The sequence below is a fragment of the Anoplophora glabripennis genome, unplaced genomic scaffold (assembly GCF_000390285.2).
Source record: "Anoplophora glabripennis isolate ALB-LARVAE unplaced genomic scaffold, Agla_2.0 scaffold522, whole genome shotgun sequence".
In the NCBI taxonomy this organism is placed as follows: Eukaryota; Metazoa; Arthropoda; class Insecta; order Coleoptera; family Cerambycidae; genus Anoplophora; species Anoplophora glabripennis.
Window position 1 is genome coordinate 173,214 of NW_019416807.1, and position 24,963 is coordinate 198,176.

Consider the following 24,963-nt stretch of genomic DNA (forward strand, 5'->3'; position numbering starts at 1 on the left):
CATCCCATAATCAAACCTCTATGGGGCATCTCATAGATGAACATTTACGAGGCATCATGTGAGCAAACTTCCACATGGATGTTTGCTCACATAAATTTTTTTTACAGTCAAATCTCTTTCTCTTATACATAATATATATGAGACTTACAGATAAACCAAGCACTTACCTGTGCTGCTATGCTCTTAACAAGTTATCTATAGCTTTAATTTGTCTATAGCTACAATTGCCGGACTGGTGTTAGCAATACCACTTGTAACCTTAGTAATAGCATATCTGTCATTGGGCAACGCTGCCGTTACCCTGAACGAACCTTTGTACTTCGGAAGTAGGTAACTTGCGGCTTTGGCCTGTGTTAGAAGCATCCGCCTTTGGACCATCACAAGATCCCCAATACTGTACTTATGTGCCTTTGCTCGCTTCCTGTCATATCTCCTTTTTTGAACCGCCTGATCTTGATCTATACGATCTTTAACTTGGTTCCGAAGAGAAACTGTACGATCCATTTGTTGTTGAATTTCTGACAACAGCATGGCATCAGTGATTCCCCTTGGTTTACTACCGAATAAAACCTCTGCGGGAGTAGTCCCTATGGTCTTGTGAACAGTAGTGTTCAATTCTCTTTTAACTTGAGTATCCCACATATCATCTTCAACATTTCCAGTAAGGGCTGCTAATGCACCTAACACGGTGCGATTTACTCGTTCACATTGTCCATTTGCCCTGGGCGTGGCAACAGCGTTTTGAATGTGTTTGATCCCTAAATCTAGGCAGAACTGTCGGAATCTATGCGACGTAAATGCGGTGCCTCTATCAGTATCAAATTATACGTGTGGGAACACCGAAAATATCAATAATGACTTGCAGACATTTAACCACATGCTTGGTTTTGGTGATTTGTAGAGGCTCAAGAATTGTAAATTTAGTAAACCCGTCGATCATAACTAATAATTGTGTATTTCCTTTTTTTTGATTTAATAAAAGGACCTAAATGATCGATACCATCCGGTCCTATACCGTATGGTATGGGACCGTATTTTTTTTTATTGGGTTTAAGTTGCCAGGCCTTTTGCCCGTCTGAGCTTTATAATAGAGGCAATTTAGACACGCATTTACATACTTGGTTACAAACTGACGTAGTTTTGGGAACCAATAATTCTCTTGAATTTTATATAAAGTTTTTCGTAAACCGAAATGACCTTGGTCATCACCATCACATAACCTGCAGATTTGCCAACTGTTTGATCTTGGTACTAACCATTTATTTGTATTTCCGAGTTTCCGATAAACAACATCGCTCTTCAACGTATAATTATCATGAAAAACTTTATTACTTGAATCTCAATCTTTAGACCGAAGAATATCTCGAATTCGACATATTTCTTCGTCCTGTGATTGAGCCGCCAGGAGCCAATCAGCTTCTGTTATATTAATAACAAGGACCTGTTGGGGAATGCGACTTAAACAGTCAACGTGGGTCATTTTGGTCCCAGCTCTATATTCAATTTCAAAATCATAGTCTTGAAGATAAAGCCACCATCTTGCGACTCGAGGAATTATATCCTTTTTGGTAGCGGTACTGCGAATCGCGGTGCAATCAGTTACTAATTTAAACTTAATTAGGACTAAATAAACTCTGAAATGCTTGAAAGATTCGACAACTACCAGCGTTTCTAATTCGTAGGAGTGGTATCTACCCTCCAAGGACGTAGTTTGGCGACTAAAATACGCAACAACGTATTTCGCGTAACCATCAATTTGTAACAAGATTCCTGCAATTCCATCCTTGCAGGCATCTGTTTGCACTTCGGTACCTACCTACTCAACGATGGATAAAAATTTTTCAAAATTGGCCGAGTAGTCAAATTATGTTTAATAGTTTGGATTGTATGTTCTTGTTCCTGAATCCATTCCCATTTTGTATCATTTTTAAGTAACCACCTCACGCAAATGATCTATCTGTTTCTGCATGTGTTCCACTGTCAATGGCGGTGTGTGGGACCTTTGTGACAGCTCTACATTAGAAGTATGCACCATGGCTCTGGAGGTACTGGGTGTTGGGGTTGATAATGCTTCACTGTGTCTATTCATGATTCACAACAAAATTAAGTCACTGATATATCGTCACTTATTTATTTGATATTGTTTATTTAACTTTTGTATTTGTTATTTATCCCACTTAAAGATCTTGAGGGACACAAACCTTCTAAAGCTGCCATACATACACAAGCCCTTCAAGGAGACAAATTTCCAATCAAACTCTAATATTTCCGCCCCGTATAAATTCAAACTTTTACCAAACTAAAATAAGAGATAAGAGCAAGCAAGCAGGTATGATAANACTAATTTAAACTTAATTAGGACTAAATAAACTCTGAAATGCTTGAAAGATTCGACAACTACCAGCGTTTCTAATTCGTAGGAGTGGTATCTACCCTCCAAGGACGTAGTTTGGCGACTAAAATACGCAACAACGTATTTCGCGTAACCATCAATTTGTAACAAGATTCCTGCAATTCCATCCTTGCAGGCATCTGTTTGCACTTCGGTACCTACCTACTCAACGATGGATAAAAATTTTTCAAAATTGGCCGAGTAGTCAAATTATGTTTAATAGTTTGGATTGTATGTTCTTGTTCCTGAATCCATTCCCATTTTGTATCATTTTTAAGTAACCACCTCACGCAAATGATCTATCTGTTTCTGCATGTGTTCCACTGTCAATGGCGGTGTGTGGGACCTTTGTGACAGCTCTACATTAGAAGTATGCACCATGGCTCTGGAGGTACTGGGTGTTGGGGTTGATAATGCTTTACTGTGTCTATTCATGATTCACAACAAAATTAAGTCACTGATATATCGTCACTTATTTATTTGATATTGTTTATTTAACTTTTGTATTTGTTATTTATCCCACTTAAAGATCTTGAGGGACACAAACCTTCTAAAGCTGCCATACATACACAAGCCCTTCAAGGAGACAAATTTCCAATCAAGCTATTTCCGCCCCGTATAAATTCAAACTTTTACCAAACTAAAATAAGAGATAAGAGCAAGCAAAGCAGGTATGATAAGATGATTATATACAATTCAACAACAGAATCAAGAAAATATTGAAATAAGGCTAAGTTTGGAAGGAGCTTTTCCATTCAGTGTTATGAAGTGAGAAGTTCCAATTAGATAACTATAGGTATATACTAATTAACAAACATTTATTAAACGGTTGTTAACAAAAACAAATTCAAATGAAATAACTGTACAAATTCATAGAGTAAGTATACTTAAAATTCCTATGTAGGTACCTAATAAGTAATTAGGTACATACCTACATATTTAAAACTTTATTTTAGTTTGCTAATGTTATTTAAAACTCTCATATAGTCGATTACTTATAAGCAGTAGTACTATCTGCCTACATTGTGTATTTAATTAGGTAGTTGTAAAAAAAGTTATATACTTATTGGAAACGGAAACGACAGACAATTTAGTTGGTTGCAAAAATTATGTTGGCAGTATTGATTTGTGACGTATTTTTTCTAAATTTGTGTTGGTATTAGTAAGTATTCGCAAAACATCAAACAAACATTGCTTACTCAGCTGTTTATCATAATAGTGTCAGTGGCTATTTTTTTGTATATCTAGAATTTTTATCAAGGAATACATTCCAGTTTATGAATATAATACATAATCTAAACAAAGTGATGGCATCAGCAGTATCTGATAAAGTTAAAGAGAAAAGAAATCGGGTAAGTAGAAAATTACATTTTCACCTAATATGGTGTACAAATATACTATATTATTATATTAAATTTATTGCAAATTATTATAACTTACAAAGTTGCTGGTAATTATTATAAATACCACCATAAATTACAATTAGTCGAAATTTTATATTGTTTTTTACAATTTCAATTGATATTATGAATTAGGTATTCCTAAATAATAAAATATAATACATAATCGCTTAGTGAGGCATTTCACAGTTCTGTCATGTATTTGTACATTTCATGCAGATTCTCTTGGGACCTCTTCCTGAAGATTTCCTCCGTGTTAATATGTCTGCCCAAGAGCAGCAAGAGGCTGCCGATAGGCAAGCAGCCCTAGCACTTCAACAGCAGTATGCTGGAGGGGCAGCATCATATTTAGCTACTATCCCAGGTCGGCTTAGCATTACAGTGGCCCAAGCAAAACTTGCTAAGAACTACGGTATGACTAGAATGGATCCATATTGTAGACTTAGGGTTGGACACTGTGTTTACGAAACCCCTACAGACCCTAATGGAGGCAAAAATCCTAGATGGAATAAAGTCGTATATTGGTAATGTTTGTGTATTTTTCTTGTTATATTTGAAAAGTCTAAATACACTAACCAGATGATGTAGTGTATTGTATAAAACAAAGTGGCATAGGCATGAGAACAATAATTAGGTATTCAAATGCAGTGAAAATTGATTAAATTCGACTCTTTTAATCATTTTTTTTTGTTAGAATCAATTAAGTAAAGATTTTGCATTTTTAATGACAAATTTCAGAATTGAATTTTTTATCGATAAACCAAATGTTTATATTTATTAAAATAATTTATACTCCGCGTTCGAAATTATAGAGAGTGACTCATCGCTAGCTTTTGGACTAGTAAGGGGGATGAAGCGTGCCGGGAACGAAAATCCATTGGCGTGCCTGTGTAAAAGGCAACAAGATATAGAAAATATTGAAAAAAAATAATAAAACGTAAAATCTAATATTTTTTTACGGTTTGCTATGACCGGCACTTTGATCCATTTTAATTATTACAGCATTTTAAAACGTCCAAGTTGTGTTTTTTTAATTTATAAATTTATTATAGCCATGGAATTAGACCCCTCGTCTATGCTTATGCTATGACGTTTATCAGGACGGGTAAATCAAGTCCGTTTACACCCACTAAAAAAGCATTTCCCTATTCACTACCAAGTGCAAAAGACGGAGATAGAATATAGATTGACGTTCAGTATAACTCAGTCTATAGACGATTATAGATTCTATCGATGTGAGTAGCGAGCGGCACAAAGATAAATAATATTGAACCGTATAAAAATCATTTTATATTTTATACGCATTCTGGTAATAGTGTTTTTATATTATGTCTGAGTCGCTCTCTATAATTTCGATCGCTGGGTATAGGTTAGTACATTCAAGGTTAATTGACAGTTTTAAATTTATAACAATATTTACTAAGAAAATTATGGAACTATTATTAGTCTGTACTAAGTACTCTATATGGGTTACATGACCCAACTACTAGCATCGAATTACTCCATATCAATAGGTACAACCACAAGTTGCTGGTAGGCGGGCAGTCAGTGCCTTTTTTCTAAACAGAATTTCTAGACGTGCTTTTTTTTAAATTTTATAACATTGTTCAATTTTAAACGAAAAGCTGTTTTTGCTAAATTACACAAAATTTCAGTTGATTCAGACAGATCTAGTTAAGCGATGGACTTGATTGATGGTCATTAGTTGTTAGTAACTCGCAAATAAATAACTGTCAGTCCCATTATCACATTGTAAGTAAAATGAATAGTCAGAGGTCCTATCATGACTTCAATGGTCACCCTACATTAATCCCCTTGATTATTTTGCCTGTTTTTGCTTGAAGTAATAGGAATACTCTTCTTCAATAAATCGAAGGGAGGAACTAATATACTGCATTCAAAATTCTTCACCATCCATTATGTTAATGCATTTATCAAACTCAAGGTCATTATTACATAGATGCCAGTCGTGTCGAACAGAAGGACTTCCAATTTGTAAATCTACTTTAATTTCTGCTAACTACTATATTTTTCTGTAGCTAGGGTTTGTTTTTAAATACCTGTTTTCAAATAAATATAACTGCACCAAATTTTTCTTTATAAATGTAAAACTAAACATTTTTCAGTTCAATTAAAATATTGTGTAATCATTGTGCACTAAAAGGGTTCCACACCATTTACTCAGAACCCTTTTATTTTATGACAATTTTGCAAGAACAGCTTTTTGTTTAATATTGATAAGCGACATCAAAAATTTCGTGAAATTTCTTATAAGCACAGAAATTCTAGTTAAAAAGTAGACACTTCTACCATGCCACTGCACTGGTGGCTGTAGTGAATCATTTGTGGGTCATTTAAAGGACATTATATTGTCATATGACTTACCTAATTTGGTTTCGTTAGAATTTAAATTAAAATGAATAAATTAAAATAAATTAAATTCAACACCCTGTATATTGGTTAGGAAGCGATTCACGACTCATGTTCACATGAACTTTTTTGTTAAGAATGAACAACAAGGACCTGATATATTGAAATTGTTGAACAATGTAATCATTTACAGAAATATCTTGATAATATTTTGTGGAAAAAATTTTTTTGATTATTAATATTATTTAATACCTTTAATATAGTCCAAAAAACATGAGAACTGAGGAATATGTTTCTTAAAAAGATTCTTACTTGATGTTAAAATTGAAAAAAAAAATTATATTCCTAAATATCTTCTGAACAAATGATGAAACTAAAACGAAACTTTATATGTACACTATATCACTGGCATTGAATGTGAAAAATTTAAATTTCAGCTCAAACCAGTGGCATAGATATGAGGTTCTGACTATGTTTTCCTCTAAAATTATAGCACATTTTTATGGTTTTGATATAATTAGCAATTTGCAGATATGTTTGGATACTTTTAGAATTACCTATTTGAATGATTTTATAGTGCCCAAAATGATTTCCCATCCCATTTTATTCTTGTATTGTTCCCACAATATTTGCTTCGGTATCTCCATTTGTTTGAGAAGATATTTAGAGATAACATTTTTTTTTAAATTGTAACACCTTGTATCTCAAAATGGAAGGTTTAAAGGCAAATATTTACATACGACGACATTGTTAATATCAACCTCTAATTTGATTTCTTCAGTAATGTGAATAGGTATTTATGAAGTATGTATGTAGTAATCTGAATTGACCTTGGGTTTGAAAGAATATGCCTACATTTTGAACCATAAGAAAATTACAAATTTACAAATAATACACTTACTTAATTGTTCTTCCATCGTTCATATTGTAATGTTATAACGTGTTATTAAGACAGGACTTCTGAGTAATTGTTTTTTCTCCATATTTTATTTTTGCCCTTTTTCTCAACAATGAAATTTAATATTAAAACAAAACAACCTACAAAGTCTTGTTTGTCTGCAGTGCTGTTCTAACAACTCCAATTTTAATTTTAGTAATGAAATTGTATTGAATAAGAAAATGTTCTTAAATTCAGACAAGGAATGTTCACATTAATTTTTGACAGGCTGTTTACATTCTGTAGTTATAATCACAAGATCCAGTACAAATGAAAAAAATGTTATTATATCAGTTTCATTCTGTGAAATGCACTTATATTTGAATTAGTAATTTTTATTACATAGTATTTATTCTCTTTAACAGATGTAGCATGATATAAAAAGAAATTGGTTGAAATGGTAATGTGTCAATTCATGATGTCATGACTATTTTTGCAAACATAAAAATATTGAACATGTCACAATACTTTTTTTTAATTATAATTATTTGTGTATAATCGAAGTTTTTAAATTGCATACCGCTGACAGTCTGTACTATTTTGTTTCTGTAGTGTGCTTCCTCAAGGCATTAACACCATAACACTAGAAATATTTGACGAGAGGTCTTTTACAATGGACGAACTGATTGCGTGGACTCAGATAGTTATTCCACAACAGGTGATGTCAGGAGAAACACACGAGGAGTGGTATCCACTTAACGGCAAACAGGGTGAAGGTTTGGAAGGCATGATCAATCTCGTTTTAAGTTATTCTGTAAGTGTACAACTTTTTTGTTTGTGAAGTACAGAGTGGCAAAAAATAGCAAGAGCAATTACAAAATTTAATAATACTCATCAAAATATGAGGAAAAGTTCTTATGAATGTACACTCTGAATTGTGTTATTTATTTATTTATTTACAATTACAGGGTAGGCAATCCAGGATCTGTTTTAGACAGTACATTTTTAATAACTAAATAAAAGAACAAAATTACGAAAAAGAGATTAAACAATTACTAGACAAAAAAAAAAGTAAATTATTAATAAGTTTTAACTAATTGTAAGAATAAAATTAAATCTAAAGAATAAATCATTGATGAAAACAGTGTCCAGGATAAATATCACTGTATTTGTATCATATAAATTTGACAAAACGTTTCACCAGACTCAGTTCCAATCCTACATATCTCATTCAGAAATCCATACTACTAGGGTGTAATAGTACGAAAAAGAAAAGTCACTTATTTTATACACCGTAATATCGTAAGAGTTTAATTAAAAGCCTTTTTTCTCGAAAACCGTCCACTAGGAAGTTCTAAAGAGAGTACATTAATTTTAGAAAATAAAATAGTACATTAGAAATTGGAGCCCAAATGTTAAAAAAACTAATCTTAAAATGTAACTAGCGCCCTCTATGAAATATCCAAAAAAATATTAGACCAGCGTATTTGGCATCCTTAAAAACCCCGGACTACCAAGTTTCATAAAAATACTTCGCACCGTTTGGAAATTTTCGTAAAAATTGTATTTAAAAAATTTTATTTTGTCATTGTATCCTGAAAACAAGAGATAAACATATAGTTCATAAGACAAAAAAATTCTTATTTTTTGTCGTACAATCACCCACTGTATTTACGGGAGGTCTGTTTGAAACACCCTGTATAGTAAATTCATTCCCTTAGAGGATAAATTAGAAAATCACCTAACATTAAGAAATATTTAATTTGACCTATACTAGATTCTACTTTAAATTCGATAATTTTGAAATTTATCCTTCACAAGTTTTCTACTTTTTCAAAAGTTGCCTAAAAATTTTAAAACATTTTCAATAAAAAAATTCTTGTTCCAAATTGGTAAAATCAACCAGTTTTCAAATATAACATGATATTGCAGGAAACAACTACTATGTGGACCAAGTAACTGACCTGCATTGAATTATATCCGCCAAAATCTTGTAAAAAACTATGCTTAATCACTCCTCAAATGGTATATAATGAAAATTAACAAGTTTAAAACTGGTATATGTCTGATGGTTCTGCTGACAAATAATCCTAGGTGTGTATTAGATATTGCAGAGATTCAATGCTGGTGGGATATTAGTCCGCAAATCACATAAAAAAATTGTTTCATGAAGTGGAGATGCAGGTCTTGCTTTTGAAATAGCAGGTCGATTTCTTGGCCATATTGAATTGCAGCGACTATTCTTAAACGGAGCAATGTCTCACATTTTCCAGATATTAGAACAAAATTGTTAAATTGTTTACAATTGAAATACTGTTACAATTTTGTGATAATCCTAATATAATATATTTGTGAATTGAGAAATTGTTCGCAGTGGTTAACCTAGAAGTGGAAGACTTGTGCAGGATATTATCATTTGGTAGGATATATTTTGCATTAAGGAACGTTGGTAAATTTTAACCATTGCTCCATTGAGGAATAACGGAAACCTGAGAAACTTTATTAATTTTGGGAAATCTGGGTTCGTAGCCACCTGGAAAAGTCAGGGAATTCGTTATTCTTCATAAAAAACGGAATAGTCAGGGAATTTTAAAAGTATTCATGAAAGTCAGGAAATTTGACATTTGCTACTGGAAATTTTGTGAAAGCAGACCCTGGGTTCTTGAAAGAGAAAATTATTTGTGGTTTTGAAACCTTTATAAGAGGTTCTTTGGGTATAAAAAATATTATGGAGTCCAGTCTAGAAAAAGTTTAATGCATAAACATCAATTAGTATGTAAAAATAAACTACAAGTGACCTGGATTTTTTATGTCGGGGAAAACCTAGAAAAGTCAGGGAATTCTATAATACTTTTGAACTATGAACCCTGGAAATGGTCAAAAGCCAACTGTTATCAATTTTTCAATTTGACTCAAGAATGAAATTTGAAAGTATTGAAAAAAATTTATTTTTCTTTGACAAGTGTAAACATTTATTTAACCCTTTCGCTGCGCAATACGTTTGAACGTAGCTACCGCGCCGTGCGCGATTGTTTATCGCGTGCGAATATATACGTCTGGAGCAGTTAGACCACTTATAGTTTTACATTAAATTACGATTTACGATAAATTTTACGATTTTATTTTGAATAAAATACAGTATATGTACTAAATAGAAACTGAAAGAAACATGAACAATCTTGGTACTATTACCAGTACCTCTTTCCATAAAAATATTTGTCACAATCGGTATAAGCTCGCCCGCAAAAATTCGCCTTACCAATTGCAATAACCGAGTCACTATGCGCACGGTTGCGAATATATACGGTTTGAGCAGCCAGATCCAATTTAACTATTCATGCGAATTTATCCGTCTGGAGCAGTTTGACCCCTATAAATTTTTAGCGAATATATACGTCTGGAGCAGTGAAAGGGTTAAACCCACATCAAGAATAATTTCCTAATGTTAACAGCTGTGGAGAAATAAAAATAATTTTAATTTACCCTTTAAGGGCCTTTAGCCTCCTTGTAACACATTTTGAATGGTATCCTCATAAGAACTTTTGAACTCCCTTATTTTGAAAGTATTTCTGCCCAGGAGTTTGCTACACTTTTTTTGACATCATACATAGCTGCAATATAATGATTGTATTATATTTATTTCCTTAATTACAGGCATCTCCTCCATATCTTTATGCACCAAATCCCATTATGGTTGTTCCTAGAACTGGAGGCACTTCTATAAAACCCTTCAAAGTGTATACCACTACTACCAATGCCCCTGCTCCATCACCTGTGCCAGTACTTAGTGAATCTGAGTTGATACAGGTAACCTTTATTCATGTCTTTATAACAGTTGTTTTTTATGCTTAAAAGAATCAATATATCTATCAAGTTGGATTAAATTGTTCAATCAAGATGAAACCACATATTTTATTGAGCTGCAAAAGGTACATCATCAAGAATATCTAAGAAATTGTTTTGTAAAAAAAATATAAATCGTTGGGCATTTAATTGAGATGGTAAGAAAATCGGGCCTAAATGAAAATTTGCCTTTTTAATAAACTAGCATTTAAAACTCATTTTGCTATAAATATTGTTTATTACAAACAGAAAATGCTAGATTTGTTCCTCATTCCAAATTCAAAAAGAAAGAACTAAATCAAAATTTGAAGAGACAAAAATAACCATTTTATCTAAACCATGGATGTAGTTATGCAAAAAGGAATCATTGGTGGAAAATAATACTTAAAAAATAACAATTCAAAGTTTCCAATTTAAAAAATTATAATGCGGTTAAATTTAATAATCAAAGCAATCAAAACTTCAGTTTCTTATTTTGTCACGTTAGTGGACACCATTTTGTTCTGTGTCTGCTTGCGTTTTGTTCTGTTTTAACTAGAATTGCTCTAAAGTATGACTGTATAACCTTATAAATTTATGCAAAATTTCAACTAAGTGTTAGGAAGCAATAAAATTATCAATAAAAATCATTTTATCAAAAATGGGATGCTGAAATAAAACAATTACATAATGAAGATCCATTTATTTTTCCCTAAGTAATATTTGGTTAATGGTTAGACATACTAATTTGTGACACCCTGTGTAATGTCAAATAAGAATGAGGAATTAAAGAAATGCTGAAGAATATTTGAAAATTACAAAAAAAAAACATTTTTCTTAATAACATACAGGGTGATTCACTTTTTATGATTAGGACTCTAACCATCAATAGATCTCATCAAAAAATGTCATTTTGAAGTATACACTTTTTTTTCCAAACGCTTCCTTTTAGAGATCTTGAAGAAACATTTTTTTTTGGTTTTTATTTAATTTTTCTTAAACTATGCAAGCCATTTGTTTCATATTTAGTATGAAGTGTACGAATGAAAAGCTCTATCGATCTAAATTATTGCGAAAATACATCAATCATAGGCGTCGGTAAGGGATCTGATAACCCCTATTGTTAATATAACTTCTACGCCACTGGATAGTCCACTGGATTTTAATATGAATGTATTTTTTTTACATTGCAGTTGAAGTCACTTACTATTTTTAAATGAAATGCTTGGTTTTCTTATGGATTCATTACAATTAAACAGGGTAATGATTGAAGTACATACGACACTTTAAATTCACGATATTTTAAAGTGACTAAATCTAAAACTATCTTTTTTATTTTATTACTTAAACAAACTGTTGTAGGTGACACATATTTTTGAAAAAAAATCTCATAATCCCTGAAGGTGATTCATAGAGTAACAATTGGTTTTTTATTTTGACACATTTCCTCAGTCATTGATTTTACGTTGCATTATTAAAATGTTATTTCTGTTTGTTTCTCAATATTAAATATTTTAATATATTGTACGTATTACTTTGTTTGAAGCTTGACCATTTCACATGTTTAATACATAAGAAGCCATTTTTCTCAAAAACCAAGCATTTCATTTAAAAATAGTAAGAGACCTTTTTGCTGTAGAATAAACCGCAATTTAAAAAAAAAATATATTTATTTTGAAAAATTTCCAGTGGCGTACAAATTATATTAAAAATAGGAGTTATCAGAGCCCCTTACGGAAGCCTATGGTTGATCCATTGTCACAATAATTTGTAAAATCGATAGAGCTTTTCATTGGTACACTTTATACTAAATATAAAACAAACGGCTTTCATAGTTTAAGAAAAAATAAATAAAAACCAAAATAACATTTTTTTTTTCAAGATCTTGTATCTCTAAAAGGAAGCCTTTGGAAGAAACAATGTATACTTCAAAATAACATTATTTTGACGAGATCTATCGATCTAATCATAAAAAGTGAATCACCCTGTATCTTAAAGTGTATTCAAGAAGGAAATCTATAGAGGAAATTTGGAAACAGTAGACATTTTTTTTCAAACATTGACTTGGCAGACACTCAATTTTTTATCGGGGTAAATAAGTTATGTATAAAATTATGAAACAACAGAATATTCTATTTAAAGTGATATGACTTTTATTTCATCACTTATAAATGTATTTGATAGTGGTAAAACTTTGGAATTCAGATTATTAATCAGATCTTTTATTTTCCCGAAGTAATTTATGAAATAAATTAGTCAGAAATAAATTATCATTACTAATCATTTGAAATCAAGAATGTTTTAAATAAACCACATTTAAATTTTCCCTCAAATACATTTTGTACAACAATATTACACATTACGTATGCATAGTGACATCAGAATACAGAAATATAATTTCCACCGACTTTTCAGAAACTAAGTATCATGATGACCACTCATGTATTTTAAGGATAGGAACTACTTTAAAAATATCTCATTATTTATTTACATCCAAATATACTTCTATAGTTTATCGGAAAGAAAATATCTTATTAGTGAAATATTTTATGCAGATGCTTGCATAAAAATGTCTGTAGCAATTGTAATATGACTGGGGTTGGTTGGGCTAATGGGTAACTTTGATAGGGGGTAGATACTTTTGATATAAAATTTGTTCTCTTGAAAAATGTGAGGCTAACAAAACATTCATGTTTTGCAATTTGTTCCAACACTCCTTGTAAATAAAAGACAATAACCAAAAATATTAAACCATCATCATATAAACAAGCTGTTCATCTGTTAGCTTTATAATAATCTCAATATTCGATCGAGATGTTTTTATTTTAGTGATGACAGGACCAAGTGAGTGGGTATTCATATCTATTAAAAAAAAAAATAAAATATCACAAAATTTTATATTTCCAAGGTTACTGATTCGGTGAACAACAATTTCTTCACATCTTCAGGATAACAGACTACAATTCAGAAAATTATAAAAAATAATATGTAATTGAGAATAATTGTATAGAAGAGACGTAAATAATCTCTACAATTAAAAAAAGAGCCTAGAAAGATGAATGCAATTAAAATTAATGCACCACTAAGAATGAGGTACCAACTTCAAAGTGGATTTTGTAGTGAACGGTTAATCTAATTATAGATTTAATAGTCAATAATAACCTTAAGATTTTCATTATTCACCACGTGGTGCAGGGGAGAAGTTTTGTACCCTAAAATTTGAAATACAATGCTCACATTTGACTTTTGAGAACAAAAACAGAGTTTTTCAAAACGTTAACTCACTGTCATGTGTTGTAATGATTATTATACAGGGTGTTAATGATAAGTTTTTCCAAACTTTAATGGTGTATTCTACCGACGAAAATAATCAAGATTTGCCCTATAAAAGTTTTTGGTGGGACACTTCCTTACGGAGATACAGGGTGTTAAAAGCTTCAAATATTTATATTATTTTTCCTGTAACTTTACTGATATAAACGATCGAGTGATAAAATTTTGATGGCATTTTTTTAGTAGAGACTATTTTATCATGGATAACTTATTCCAAAATATGCACTGCAGTGGCGTAGTTATTGGGGTAGGGGGCCTTTTTTGAAAAAAATGCCACTAGTTTTTTAAATAATTTTAAATGTTTTTAAAATGTACAATCAATTTGTGTGTGCCAACCCCCAAATTTTGTTGCATTAATTTCGGATATTTCATTGCAATCAAATTTTGTAGAGAGGGATAGATTTTAAAATATCTGTCAGGTTGTTTTTCTGTTGTTCTTTGTTCGTCATTCTACATTGCCCTTGAAAATAATCAGATGTCATACCGTAAAGTTATTAAGTTAAACCTGAATCGTTCAGTTAGCTGGTAAATGTGTTCTTTGTGCACAAAAATCAGATAATGTGGGATAGGTAACTATCAATCTCTACTTATCTCCCTTGACATACTACTTGATAATAAAAATTGTATGAAGAAATGTATGGAATATCAATCAAGAAGAGATTAATTAATGTCTGGTTTTAAGCTAGAGTTATTTTCTTTTTGTCATTTTTTAATTATGATTAACTACTGTTTAAAATTTTGAATTTTTATCCATCTTTTATCTAAGAATTTTATAATCCTTCTTTTTAGATAGAAGAAATGTTTCCGAACATTGAGAAGGAAGTTATCAAGACTGTGTTCGAAGCTAACAGAGGAAATAAAGAGAGTACGATCAACTCTCTACTCCAAATGGCCGACTAAATTATAAGAATGGTACTTTTTCTGTTTGTTTTTTTATCGTTTATCGCCTAGACTTAGCATTTATATTAAAAAAATGTTTTATATTGAGAATATTCTACTATTTACTTATGCTTAATAGGAGAGTTTCTAGTCAAAATGGTTTGTAAATATATAATTTTCTAAGTTACTTTGAATATATTGGGAGAAAGTAAATTTCCTACTGCTCATTTTGTGCCATAAAAATTTGTGTTAAAATTTACAAGTTTTTTATAATTGAAAAGTGTAAATTTGTTTATGGCTAGAAATAAATCAAGAACTATAAATTTGATCAGTTTAATTCATATTTTCATTTTTTGTTTTTATAAAATCATATTTTTTTTTCTTCTAAAACTAAATTTTTTAATAGTACTCTTCTTACTCCCTTCTAGGATACTTAACATAGGTAGTTTTTCTTTATCTTCGATGAACATATCTCTCAAGCAGAATTCACTGTATGCTATTTCTACTTGCATATTCCAATTAATTGCAAAATTCATTGTTTTAATATCTATTCTCTGTACAAGGTGCTGCCATAAGTTGTTTGGACTAAAAAACTAGTTGAAGGAAACTCGTAACCCAAACTTGGCAGCAAATTTTAGTCAAATAGCAATTGTAACCTCTAAATTTTTAAATGGGAAATAGAGGCTTGTGATAACTCATCTGAAAGGTCTCTTCTTTATTCAAAAATGTTATGCTTTTCATATTTATTGCAAAAATTAGCAGTAAAAATATATTCATCTGTTTGACGAAATTCGCTACAGCAGACAAAAAAACCTCAATTTCTACATAGATGTTCAAAATGAATTCCTTCAACATCTTGGCCTAATAGTAAATAAAAATGCCTTCTAATGCTTTCCAACATCTGAGGCGTGACCAACCTAACCGCATCCGTTATTTTTCTTCTCAAATCAGCTATATCACATGGCTTTGTTTTGTATACCATACTTTTTACATATCCTCATAGAAAGAAATCTGAGTGTGTAAGATCAGGTGAATGTACTGGCCATTCTAAAGATCCTCGCTTCCCTAACCACCAATTGGAAAATCAAGGTATTGCCGAACATTGATTGGGTAATGTGGTGGTGTTCCATTCTGCTAGAACGCCATCACATCAGTTGGAAGTTGTCGGTTTGCTTGAGCAGGATATATGTTTGCCCAAGTTGGCACTACATTATTTTGGAGCAGAAATAAATAAATATCTTCATTCACTTACCATCAACGATGGTCCCTGCCTAAACATTAAGCTTTTCAGGATTTTGCGTTTGTAATTCTCTCATCCAGTGAGGTTTTCATTAACCCAGTAGCGACAGTTTCGACAATTAACTTGTCTTTGAATAAAAGTGGACTCGTCTGGAAACAAAATGTTTTCTAGTTGGATAACATTGTTATGTAACCTTTGCATCATTTGTTCACAAAACTACATTCTTCTATTTATGGAGCTGAGTAGGGATCTGTTTATAGGGATGTATTTTATTTTCGTTTAATATGTGATTAATGAAGGAATGGGATGCATTCAATGCTGTAAGATGTTTGTCGACATGAACTATACAGGGTGTCCCACCACGAACTCCATCGATGGATGTCTGGGAAACCGCTCGAAGAATTTTTTTGAAATTGTGATGGTGTGATACGGACCGTGGGGCCTATCAAGCTAAAATATTTTCAAAGTCATCGTAGTTCCGGTTATACCGGAAGTCGATACTAACTTTTTTATTTTAAATGTAACTCTCTATATATTATTATATTTTTGGAAAGAGCATTCATTTTTAAGTTGAAAACATATAGCACACTCCATACTTAGGATTGACCGTTTCTGAGACATTTTGATTTATAAGGAAAAATATTATGTTTTTAACTTAAAAATAGATACTCTTTGCAAAAATGCAATAATATACAGGGGGTTCCATTTAAAATGAGAAAGTTAGTATCGACTTTCTGTATAACTGGAAGTACGAAAATATTTTAACTTGGTAGGCCCCAAGGTCCGTATCACACCATCACAATTTCAAAAAAATCCATTCGTTGTGAGATACCCTGTATAGGTTTTTTTCCAACCAAATCAGTGTATCTATTTTGGTCATTGCATTGGAAGCTTCTTTTTTATCTGCGGTACGTCCATTTTCACGAAACTGCTTTTCAATTTTACTAATTGTACTTACCTTGGGATATAGGCGAGAAATGAGGAAATTTTTCTTGAAATAGATGAGCAATTTCGACCTGTGAATGCATTCTATTTTCGTAACCATTGAATTTCTGTTAAATAAACCATGTTTTTAGCAGTTCTCAGAACACTGACAACTATTTATTGTAGTCGCTATGGCGTTTTCAATAGAACTAATAAAACTGGAAATTTTGATAGGTTTTTACGTCTTCTTTTTATGATAACATTGAAAAAGAACACTGAAATTGTTTTTGGTAGCCCTTAAGGACAAAAGTTTTTATGTTTTTGTTTGTTGTAAAAATTTTGCCAGGCAGACCGTTTATTTTTGCAATAAATATTCAAACCATAGCAATTTTGAATAGAAAATACCTTTTCTAGTTGGGTATGACAAGCCCCTACGTCCCATTTAAAAATTTAGGGTTTGCAACTGCCACTAGAAGGGGGTTAAATTTAGGGATCAAATTTTTATATTGATGGATGTCGTTTCAGATTCCAGAATCAATGTATCTTGAATTTATTCGATTTAGCAGTTTCACACTGTATGTACAAAGAGTCTAAGTGGAAGAAAGTACGATAATATTTCAGTGGCACACAAAATTTTTGTGATGTAAAAAATTTAAATAAATATTTGCAAATTAAAAATAGGGGCAATACACACACAAGAGGGTGTTAATTTAGGACATCGACAAACTTTAAGGAGGCGAATCTTTGAGTGATTTTAAGTCAAATAAGAAGTTATATGGTCTGCAAATTGCTATGTAGTTTTCGAGATTCAGTGTATTCAAATTTGCTGCCTCCTGGAAATTTTCTTAGTAGAACAATTTTATTTAAAATTTAGTTTACAAATAAGATCCACTTCTTATTTGTGGAAGGGCGAAATGGACGTTGACTATGATACACTGTATATTGAAACATCAGTGAGAGAAATACCAAATTTTAATAAATAAGCAATTGAAATGTTTATTTTGGACAAAAGCAAAAGAATGGACTTTTACTACTAAAAAATAATGTTGAGCATATTTTGCCTATATTTCAATAGTACTTAAAATAAAACTACTCAATTATATTTGATTTTTTATTAGGTCCCCTTTAGGTTTCCCTCTTTTTATTATTTTTTATTGAACTTATTAAAAATATGCAATATAAATTTATTATTATTAATGAGGTAATTATTTCCTTTTTTTATGTTCATGATCTTTGAATTTCTAACAAGATTTCTTAAGTGACATTTTTTAATATTTAAAAAAATTTAGAAGCCTACGTATCAAATAAAAATAATTCACTGTGAGGATATAATTATGGGATATACTGTATGTTTATAATACTCTTTATCTCGAAATTAAAAATTGGTCACTAATGTTCCCAATCTGTTTTTTAATTTCTGCTAGAGGTTTATTGGGTACGGAGGTACGTCTAAAGTCTAACGAAAGTTTCTGTAGATTCGCTAGTGACTAAAGTAGTCTTTAGATTTGGCAACGTTGCACTTGGCTGGCGCGCTCAGTTTGGCGTTCGCTCACTCCCGTTCGATCATTCTGTTTGTTTGGACACCTGCGAATTTTAAATAATACGCTACGTCGAGACCGCGGCGTTGCCGCATATGGAAGATAAGTTGGTCAACGACAGCAGTTTGAAGGAGAATTATTATAAATTATGTATCTTACAAGTATCTAATCGATTTCTACAAGCTGTCATACGGTTCCTTAGATATTGGTTTCCTATTTATACAAGTTGCTGTGGAAACTGTTCATCAATTGTTGCGCATTCTAAGTGGAGAGACCAAAAAATCTGCATAGAGTGAAAAATTATATCTCGTCTCTTAGGTATCTAAACTAGTCATAATTTTTTTTGAGGATTTTCTTCATATTAATAAACTTATATTAATTTTTTTATGAATATTTGTTCGTCAATTCCCAATCAGATAAACCTCCTTAAAGCACATACAATTATGCAGTTCAATAATTATATCTATTTAAAAAAAAAACAACTTCGTCATTTTTGTAAAAATTTATTTATTTCTATTTTAAAATGATTATCCAAATTCAACGTTTAAATTTTAAAAGGTGTAATAGGTTTTTTACTACGATTAAAAAAATGCATTAAAAATTTAATTAATCTTTCATATTACCCTGTATATTTCTTGATAGTGCCAATTCATATGCAAGAAATAATTCTTATTAAAATCACTTTAATATATGCACCATCAAAAGTCTAAAGGAAAGCAATATATTCACATTAGTGGTTCTCAATCTGGAGCATGTTTTTGGCGTTTTATGGATGAGAAAAATTCAGAAAGTAGCACTTGCATACACGGTCGGAAAGTCCCCATGGTTCATCGGCCGTTACGTGAGAGCGATAAAGTAAGTAATAGAAATCCGTGCGATAGAGAAGGATGGCTATAATAAAAGCGTCTAATAGTCACCGCCCATTTCGCCCTTCCACAAACAAGAAGTGTATCTTATTTGGGAACTTTCCAACCCTGTATAAGTTACATACTTGCAATAATAAAGGGGCATTTAAGAAAATTTACTATCAAGTATGTATCTCGCAAAACAGATTGAGAACTGCTACTTTAAATTTTGAAGATTATTGTTTAATTTTTACTAATTAGTTTTTTTTGTAATTTTACTATTATTATTTTAATTTCAGTATGGTTCTTTCTTTATGAATCTCGCTTGAAACGTGAATAAGAAAATGTGCCTACTATACGCTTGCTAAAGTATTTTTAATTTCTATTATAGCTAAACTAGTATAGAGTATATTATGTAAATATTGCCATAAATTTTTAACTTATAAAAAATGGCTGAATTTTATTTGTTACTGTTTTGTTGAAATGCACTGTTTTTAATCCTAATTTTATCAAATGTTATATCTTTGTTAATATCTAATAAATCTTAATTCATCCTTTTCTTTAAATCAAAACCACTTAGAATAAAAGTTTGTTTTATTACCGAAATAATATAATTTCCTGCAACAGTAACAATGCCCAATTATTTTTTTATGCATGGCAAAAATTTTCCGATTTTTCTAGAAGTGCACAAAAAGAAAATATAACAATTTTCTATTGATGAACAGATTAAACAGTACATTAATTAAATATTTCGACAAACTTTCAGTGATTCTTTGAATGATTATTATATTAGAAATTTTATAAAAAACAGATTTTACATTTTCTAAAATATCTCCTTAAGTTTATGCTTAACATAATTTTCTAATTTTTGACAATTTTGTTGTGTACCGGCCATGAAATCGAAATAGAAATAATTTTTATTTTTAAAATCGATTAATGCATTTAATATAGAATAGTGGTAGTGTTCAAAGTGAGTTACACTGTATACCCAGTAAAGAAGTGTATTGTATTTATACAGGGTGATTCACAACTTATCCAAAAAAATTTGGGAATAAATGGGGCATAAAAATGGAGTCAATATCGTAAAAAAATGTTTGTAATATTGAATTTGTAGTACTTTCAACCAGTACATGACTGGACAACTGTAGTCTCTAGCGCCAATACGCGTGGAGAGCCAGCAACTCCAAATACCGAAATTCGATTTTACAATCATCATTGCAACAGTGTTTACAATAGTTTTTTAGTAGTTAGTGTCAAAAATGGCTTGTGTGTATACCAACTCGGAGTTGATGGATATCGTGTTAATTTAAGACCACATTTGTATTATGGTGAGGCAAGACAACATTTGTGTTAGTTCGTAGAAAGTGAGTAAGACAGACCCAAATGTGTTTACATGTCGGTGGACAAAGTTTTGAACAGTTGTTGTAACATCAAGTATGTCAAATTATTTAATTATTTAAAACCACAAATTAATTTAATTAATTAATAAGAACAATAGCGGCAAAAGCAGTTGAATTCGCTGATATAAAATAGGTGCTATAAAATTCTATTTATTTCCTTGCAAAATTCTTTCAAGTTTTTATGCGTTTTTATCGCACTTTGCTACCATGCCGGTCGCATTGTGCGGGGTCAGGTTTTATAGTGAACCAGTTTCCAGTGCCGTGCAGAAGTATATTTTTAAATCATTTTCAAATTGCCTTTTTTGACTTTTTCTTTACAAAATTGTATTTGTACATCCCCTGTACATCCAATTTTTTTTCTGTTGTAAATCACCCTATATATTCACTTTACTATCGTATTAAACAAAACTATGTTAATACTACTATGTAAATAACTAAATGATCTGAAAAAGTTAATAGAGTATCTGATTTAAGCTTTCAGATAAATATTATTGAGTTGTAGTAAAATTATAGACTAAATAATTGATGTTTGGGTATCCAAGGGGCAGGAATGGGACTTTGTCCCACCCCCTCTATCTCCTAGAAAGTTGAAAAAAAATATGTTTAATAACCATATAAATCTGTCGAAATACTTAAATGTACATTTTTCTACAAAATTCGGTTTTTACCTACAAGGGTTGGCCCCCCTGCTCGGCAAGTTTCTATCGACAACCATGGTTCTAAAATGTAAGTAAATATTGGTTAAATTGTTTATAATACTGTATGTAAACAATTCTATAATAATAATCCTTACACCGGTTTATCACAAAAAAAATAAATAATGACTTTATTGACCATTTCCACCCCTAATATTACTAAAACTAAAAGATAATTTTCATTTTACTAATTTTTAAGAGAAAAAGCAAATGTGAGGGTTGAACTCATATCGATTCGACTTTAATTGTCTTATCCAAATATGCTTCCTAAGCGAGACAGGACTTTTTGAAAGTGGCTCTTTGACATTGCTTGCTTTTTTTAATTGTTCAGATCGCCGTTTTATATAAAAGGATCACTCTTATAAAGATTTTGATGTAAAAATTATCTTTTAATTGTAACCATAGGCATCGCATTTGGGAGGGCCAACTGATATTGTTAATCATATTTTTTTTATCTTCGACTTTTTGATATATTTAATATCAAAATGGACATCAGATTATTGTAGTTTAAAGAGGTACTATTGTCTTGATATGTCTAGGGTGTTCCATATGCGAGAAAAATCTATTTGATACGTTCTCAGTTCTCAATAATTTATATTGTTATTTATTAAACATAAAAAATTCAGTCGATTAAAAATGTTTACCACAAAGAATATGCTGATGTGCATTTAGGGCCAGTTTCCGATACATTTTGTTATCTATTGGATATAGTGTATCATGAAACACAATGTAACTGTCTATAATAGCAGTCTGTATAAGAGTTAACACATAACCTAAGTTTGATCCTTCAAACAACAATCTGAACAATTAAAAAAAAAATCAATGTTAGACAGCCATCCTTAAAGAGCCCTACTTCCCTTAGGAGGAAATTTCTGGATAAGATGATTTATGTCAAAACAATATGAAATCATTAGAATTTGCTGTCTTCGTTTGTCGGTTTCATTTCCACACACCCTGTATATATATTAAAAATACCTTCACAGGCCACATAACATTATTAATAATCAACAGTTTGGGTGTATAATAAATTCAATAAATGTAAAAATAATCGGTTGTGTCTGATGACGGTCTCTTTTGAATCGATACATAATCACATCTATAGACCTACCTATGCTAAAGTCACTATTGAACTATGTTCCTATATCTATAGCAGAAAATAAATATTTGTATGGAAACCTGTTTAATGCTATAAAAAAGGGAGATTAATAATACAAAAATATAGTTCAACTAATTCCACTTGACGCCTCAGAATTGGATGGTGCAAGAAATAATAAGTCCCAGAAAATAAAGTTGTGCATCTATTACTGACATACTATTCGAGTAAAATGGGTTAAGCTAATATAGTTTAGTCACTTAGTAGTTTTTATTTGGTTTGTTGCCTAAATTTTGACATATTTTTTTATATGAAAAATATATGAACGAGTGGTGTGGACATTTACTAAGGGACAATAAATTACTTAAAAGTTCTGTATTGGATATATCTCATGATTTATGGTATAACTTTTACATTTCAAATATTTATTTGGTAATAAATTAAGTGGTTTGTGTTTAATTGTTACCTATTAAGTAAGACAGTTATAATTGTGTCATGAAAAATATAAACCCGAATGCACAAACCCTCTTTTCTTGAGGCAGTAACATTTTATACAAACCTTATTTTCACTCTCTTCTTCCTGCTACCAGAACAAACCTACAATTTAAAAATTAATGTGGCATACAATTGCACTTCTAGCCAGTTAGTATCTATCCAATGAAAATGTTTAAATCAAATCTAGTTATGAGTTTTAAAATATTACTTTACAAATACAATATATATATAATAAATGTACACAAATTATAAAAAATATTATCCTTTATATGAACCGTATAATTACTTGAACGAAAACAAATATTTTTGAAAAACATTAATTACTTCACGCACAACTGTAAAAAAAATATTCATATAACATCAATATTAGAAATATCCATTCTTATAAATATAGGCGTGTAAATAAAAAACTCAAATCATGTTAACTTAAATATGTACAAAAAATTAGTCATTATTGACTATTACTCGCATAATGAACTTACCAGGTGACCCAAATCATAGGGCCACTCCTTGGTTTTAGATACATATTACAACATTAGTAAAATGAACTATAATTACACAAATTTCATAAACAATATTCGTATTACTTTTGGTTTAAACAAAAGTGGCTACAATTTTCAAAATTCAAATTTAACTTATTTGATTTTGCATTAATTTTGTACACCTCTATGCTATTTTGAATAAAACATATTACATGGTCACAATTTTTACAAGTATTTTGTTAAAATTAATGTATATTTAATGGTTTTCTGAGATTCTTGTTTGTTTAAAAAAAATCATATGTATTAGGTATCGATTTGAAAAAAAGAACTACAATTTTGTGACTTATTGACCTTCCCTATTAGAATAAAATTATTTTTAGACCTAAGTTTTTGAACACTAAAAATGTCATTTATGTGGTTAAAACAGCAAAATGTTTGAAATCTAATTCTGAAGTAAAATAAAAAAAATATAGTGTCCTATTTAAATTTCTAATATGGTGGCGTGTTAAACAGATTTTTATCCTACAAGGTTTTTTATTTGTAGATTTTTAAATCTACCAAATTACACATTTATTATTATTTGTTTCATAAGATATCTAATAAACAAGGTATATACTACGGAGTAGGTAGTTTTAAGTTATTTTAAATATAAAAAAAATGTCCGTCTTCAAGGAAAATAAATGTTAAACTGTATAGATTCGATCACAAATTTTTGTTGTCTAATAATTGAACAGGGGATGGGGACTTCCCTTTAACATCAGCCGTCATCTTGAATTCAAATATTATACTAAATTACTCACTTATCTCACCTTGGATTAAAAATTATTGTTAAACCTGATGAAATTTAATTCTCTACAGACAGCATTGGTCATGCATCATTCATCCTCATCAAACGATGATAGCCGAAATCAGGATTCCGAACTGCTGATATTGTGGTAGCAACTACTATTTTATGGGCTACATACCCAACTAGCATTAAATTATACCGCAATAACCAGTAAATAGCTAATAATTATCCAAAATGAAAACTAAAAATGATGTTTAAATATAATTAAAATAAAACCATCTGATATAGTGAAATTGTTACAATAATTCTAAATTCACCAACTGACCAAGACCAAAACGTAAAAATAACTGCTACAAAGAGATCCTTTTGTTTCCACATTTTATTCAGGATT

At 30.7% G+C, this 24,963-nt stretch overlaps 1 protein-coding gene across 2 annotated transcripts; it reads left to right on the plus strand.

Moving 5' to 3' along the window:
* The first annotated feature begins 3,569 nt into the window (after positions 1–3,569).
* On the plus strand, positions 3,570–20,173 carry LOC108911868 (toll-interacting protein). Of its 2 annotated transcripts, XM_018716930.2 has the most exons (6): positions 3,570–3,744; positions 4,012–4,316; positions 7,652–7,853; positions 10,694–10,846; positions 14,984–15,106; positions 19,920–20,173. In XM_018716930.2, the coding sequence occupies exons 1-5, from the start codon at positions 3,670–3,672 to the stop codon at positions 15,092–15,094; spliced, it is 846 nt and encodes a 281-aa protein (XP_018572446.1). In that variant the 5' UTR covers positions 3,570–3,669; the 3' UTR covers positions 15,095–15,106; positions 19,920–20,173. The 2 variants fall into 2 exon arrangements, with proteins under 2 accessions (XP_018572446.1, XP_018572445.1); XM_018716929.2 differs by lacking the exon at positions 19,920–20,173 and having other exon boundaries at positions 14,984–15,410.
* Positions 20,174–24,963: the final 4,790 nt, after the last annotated feature.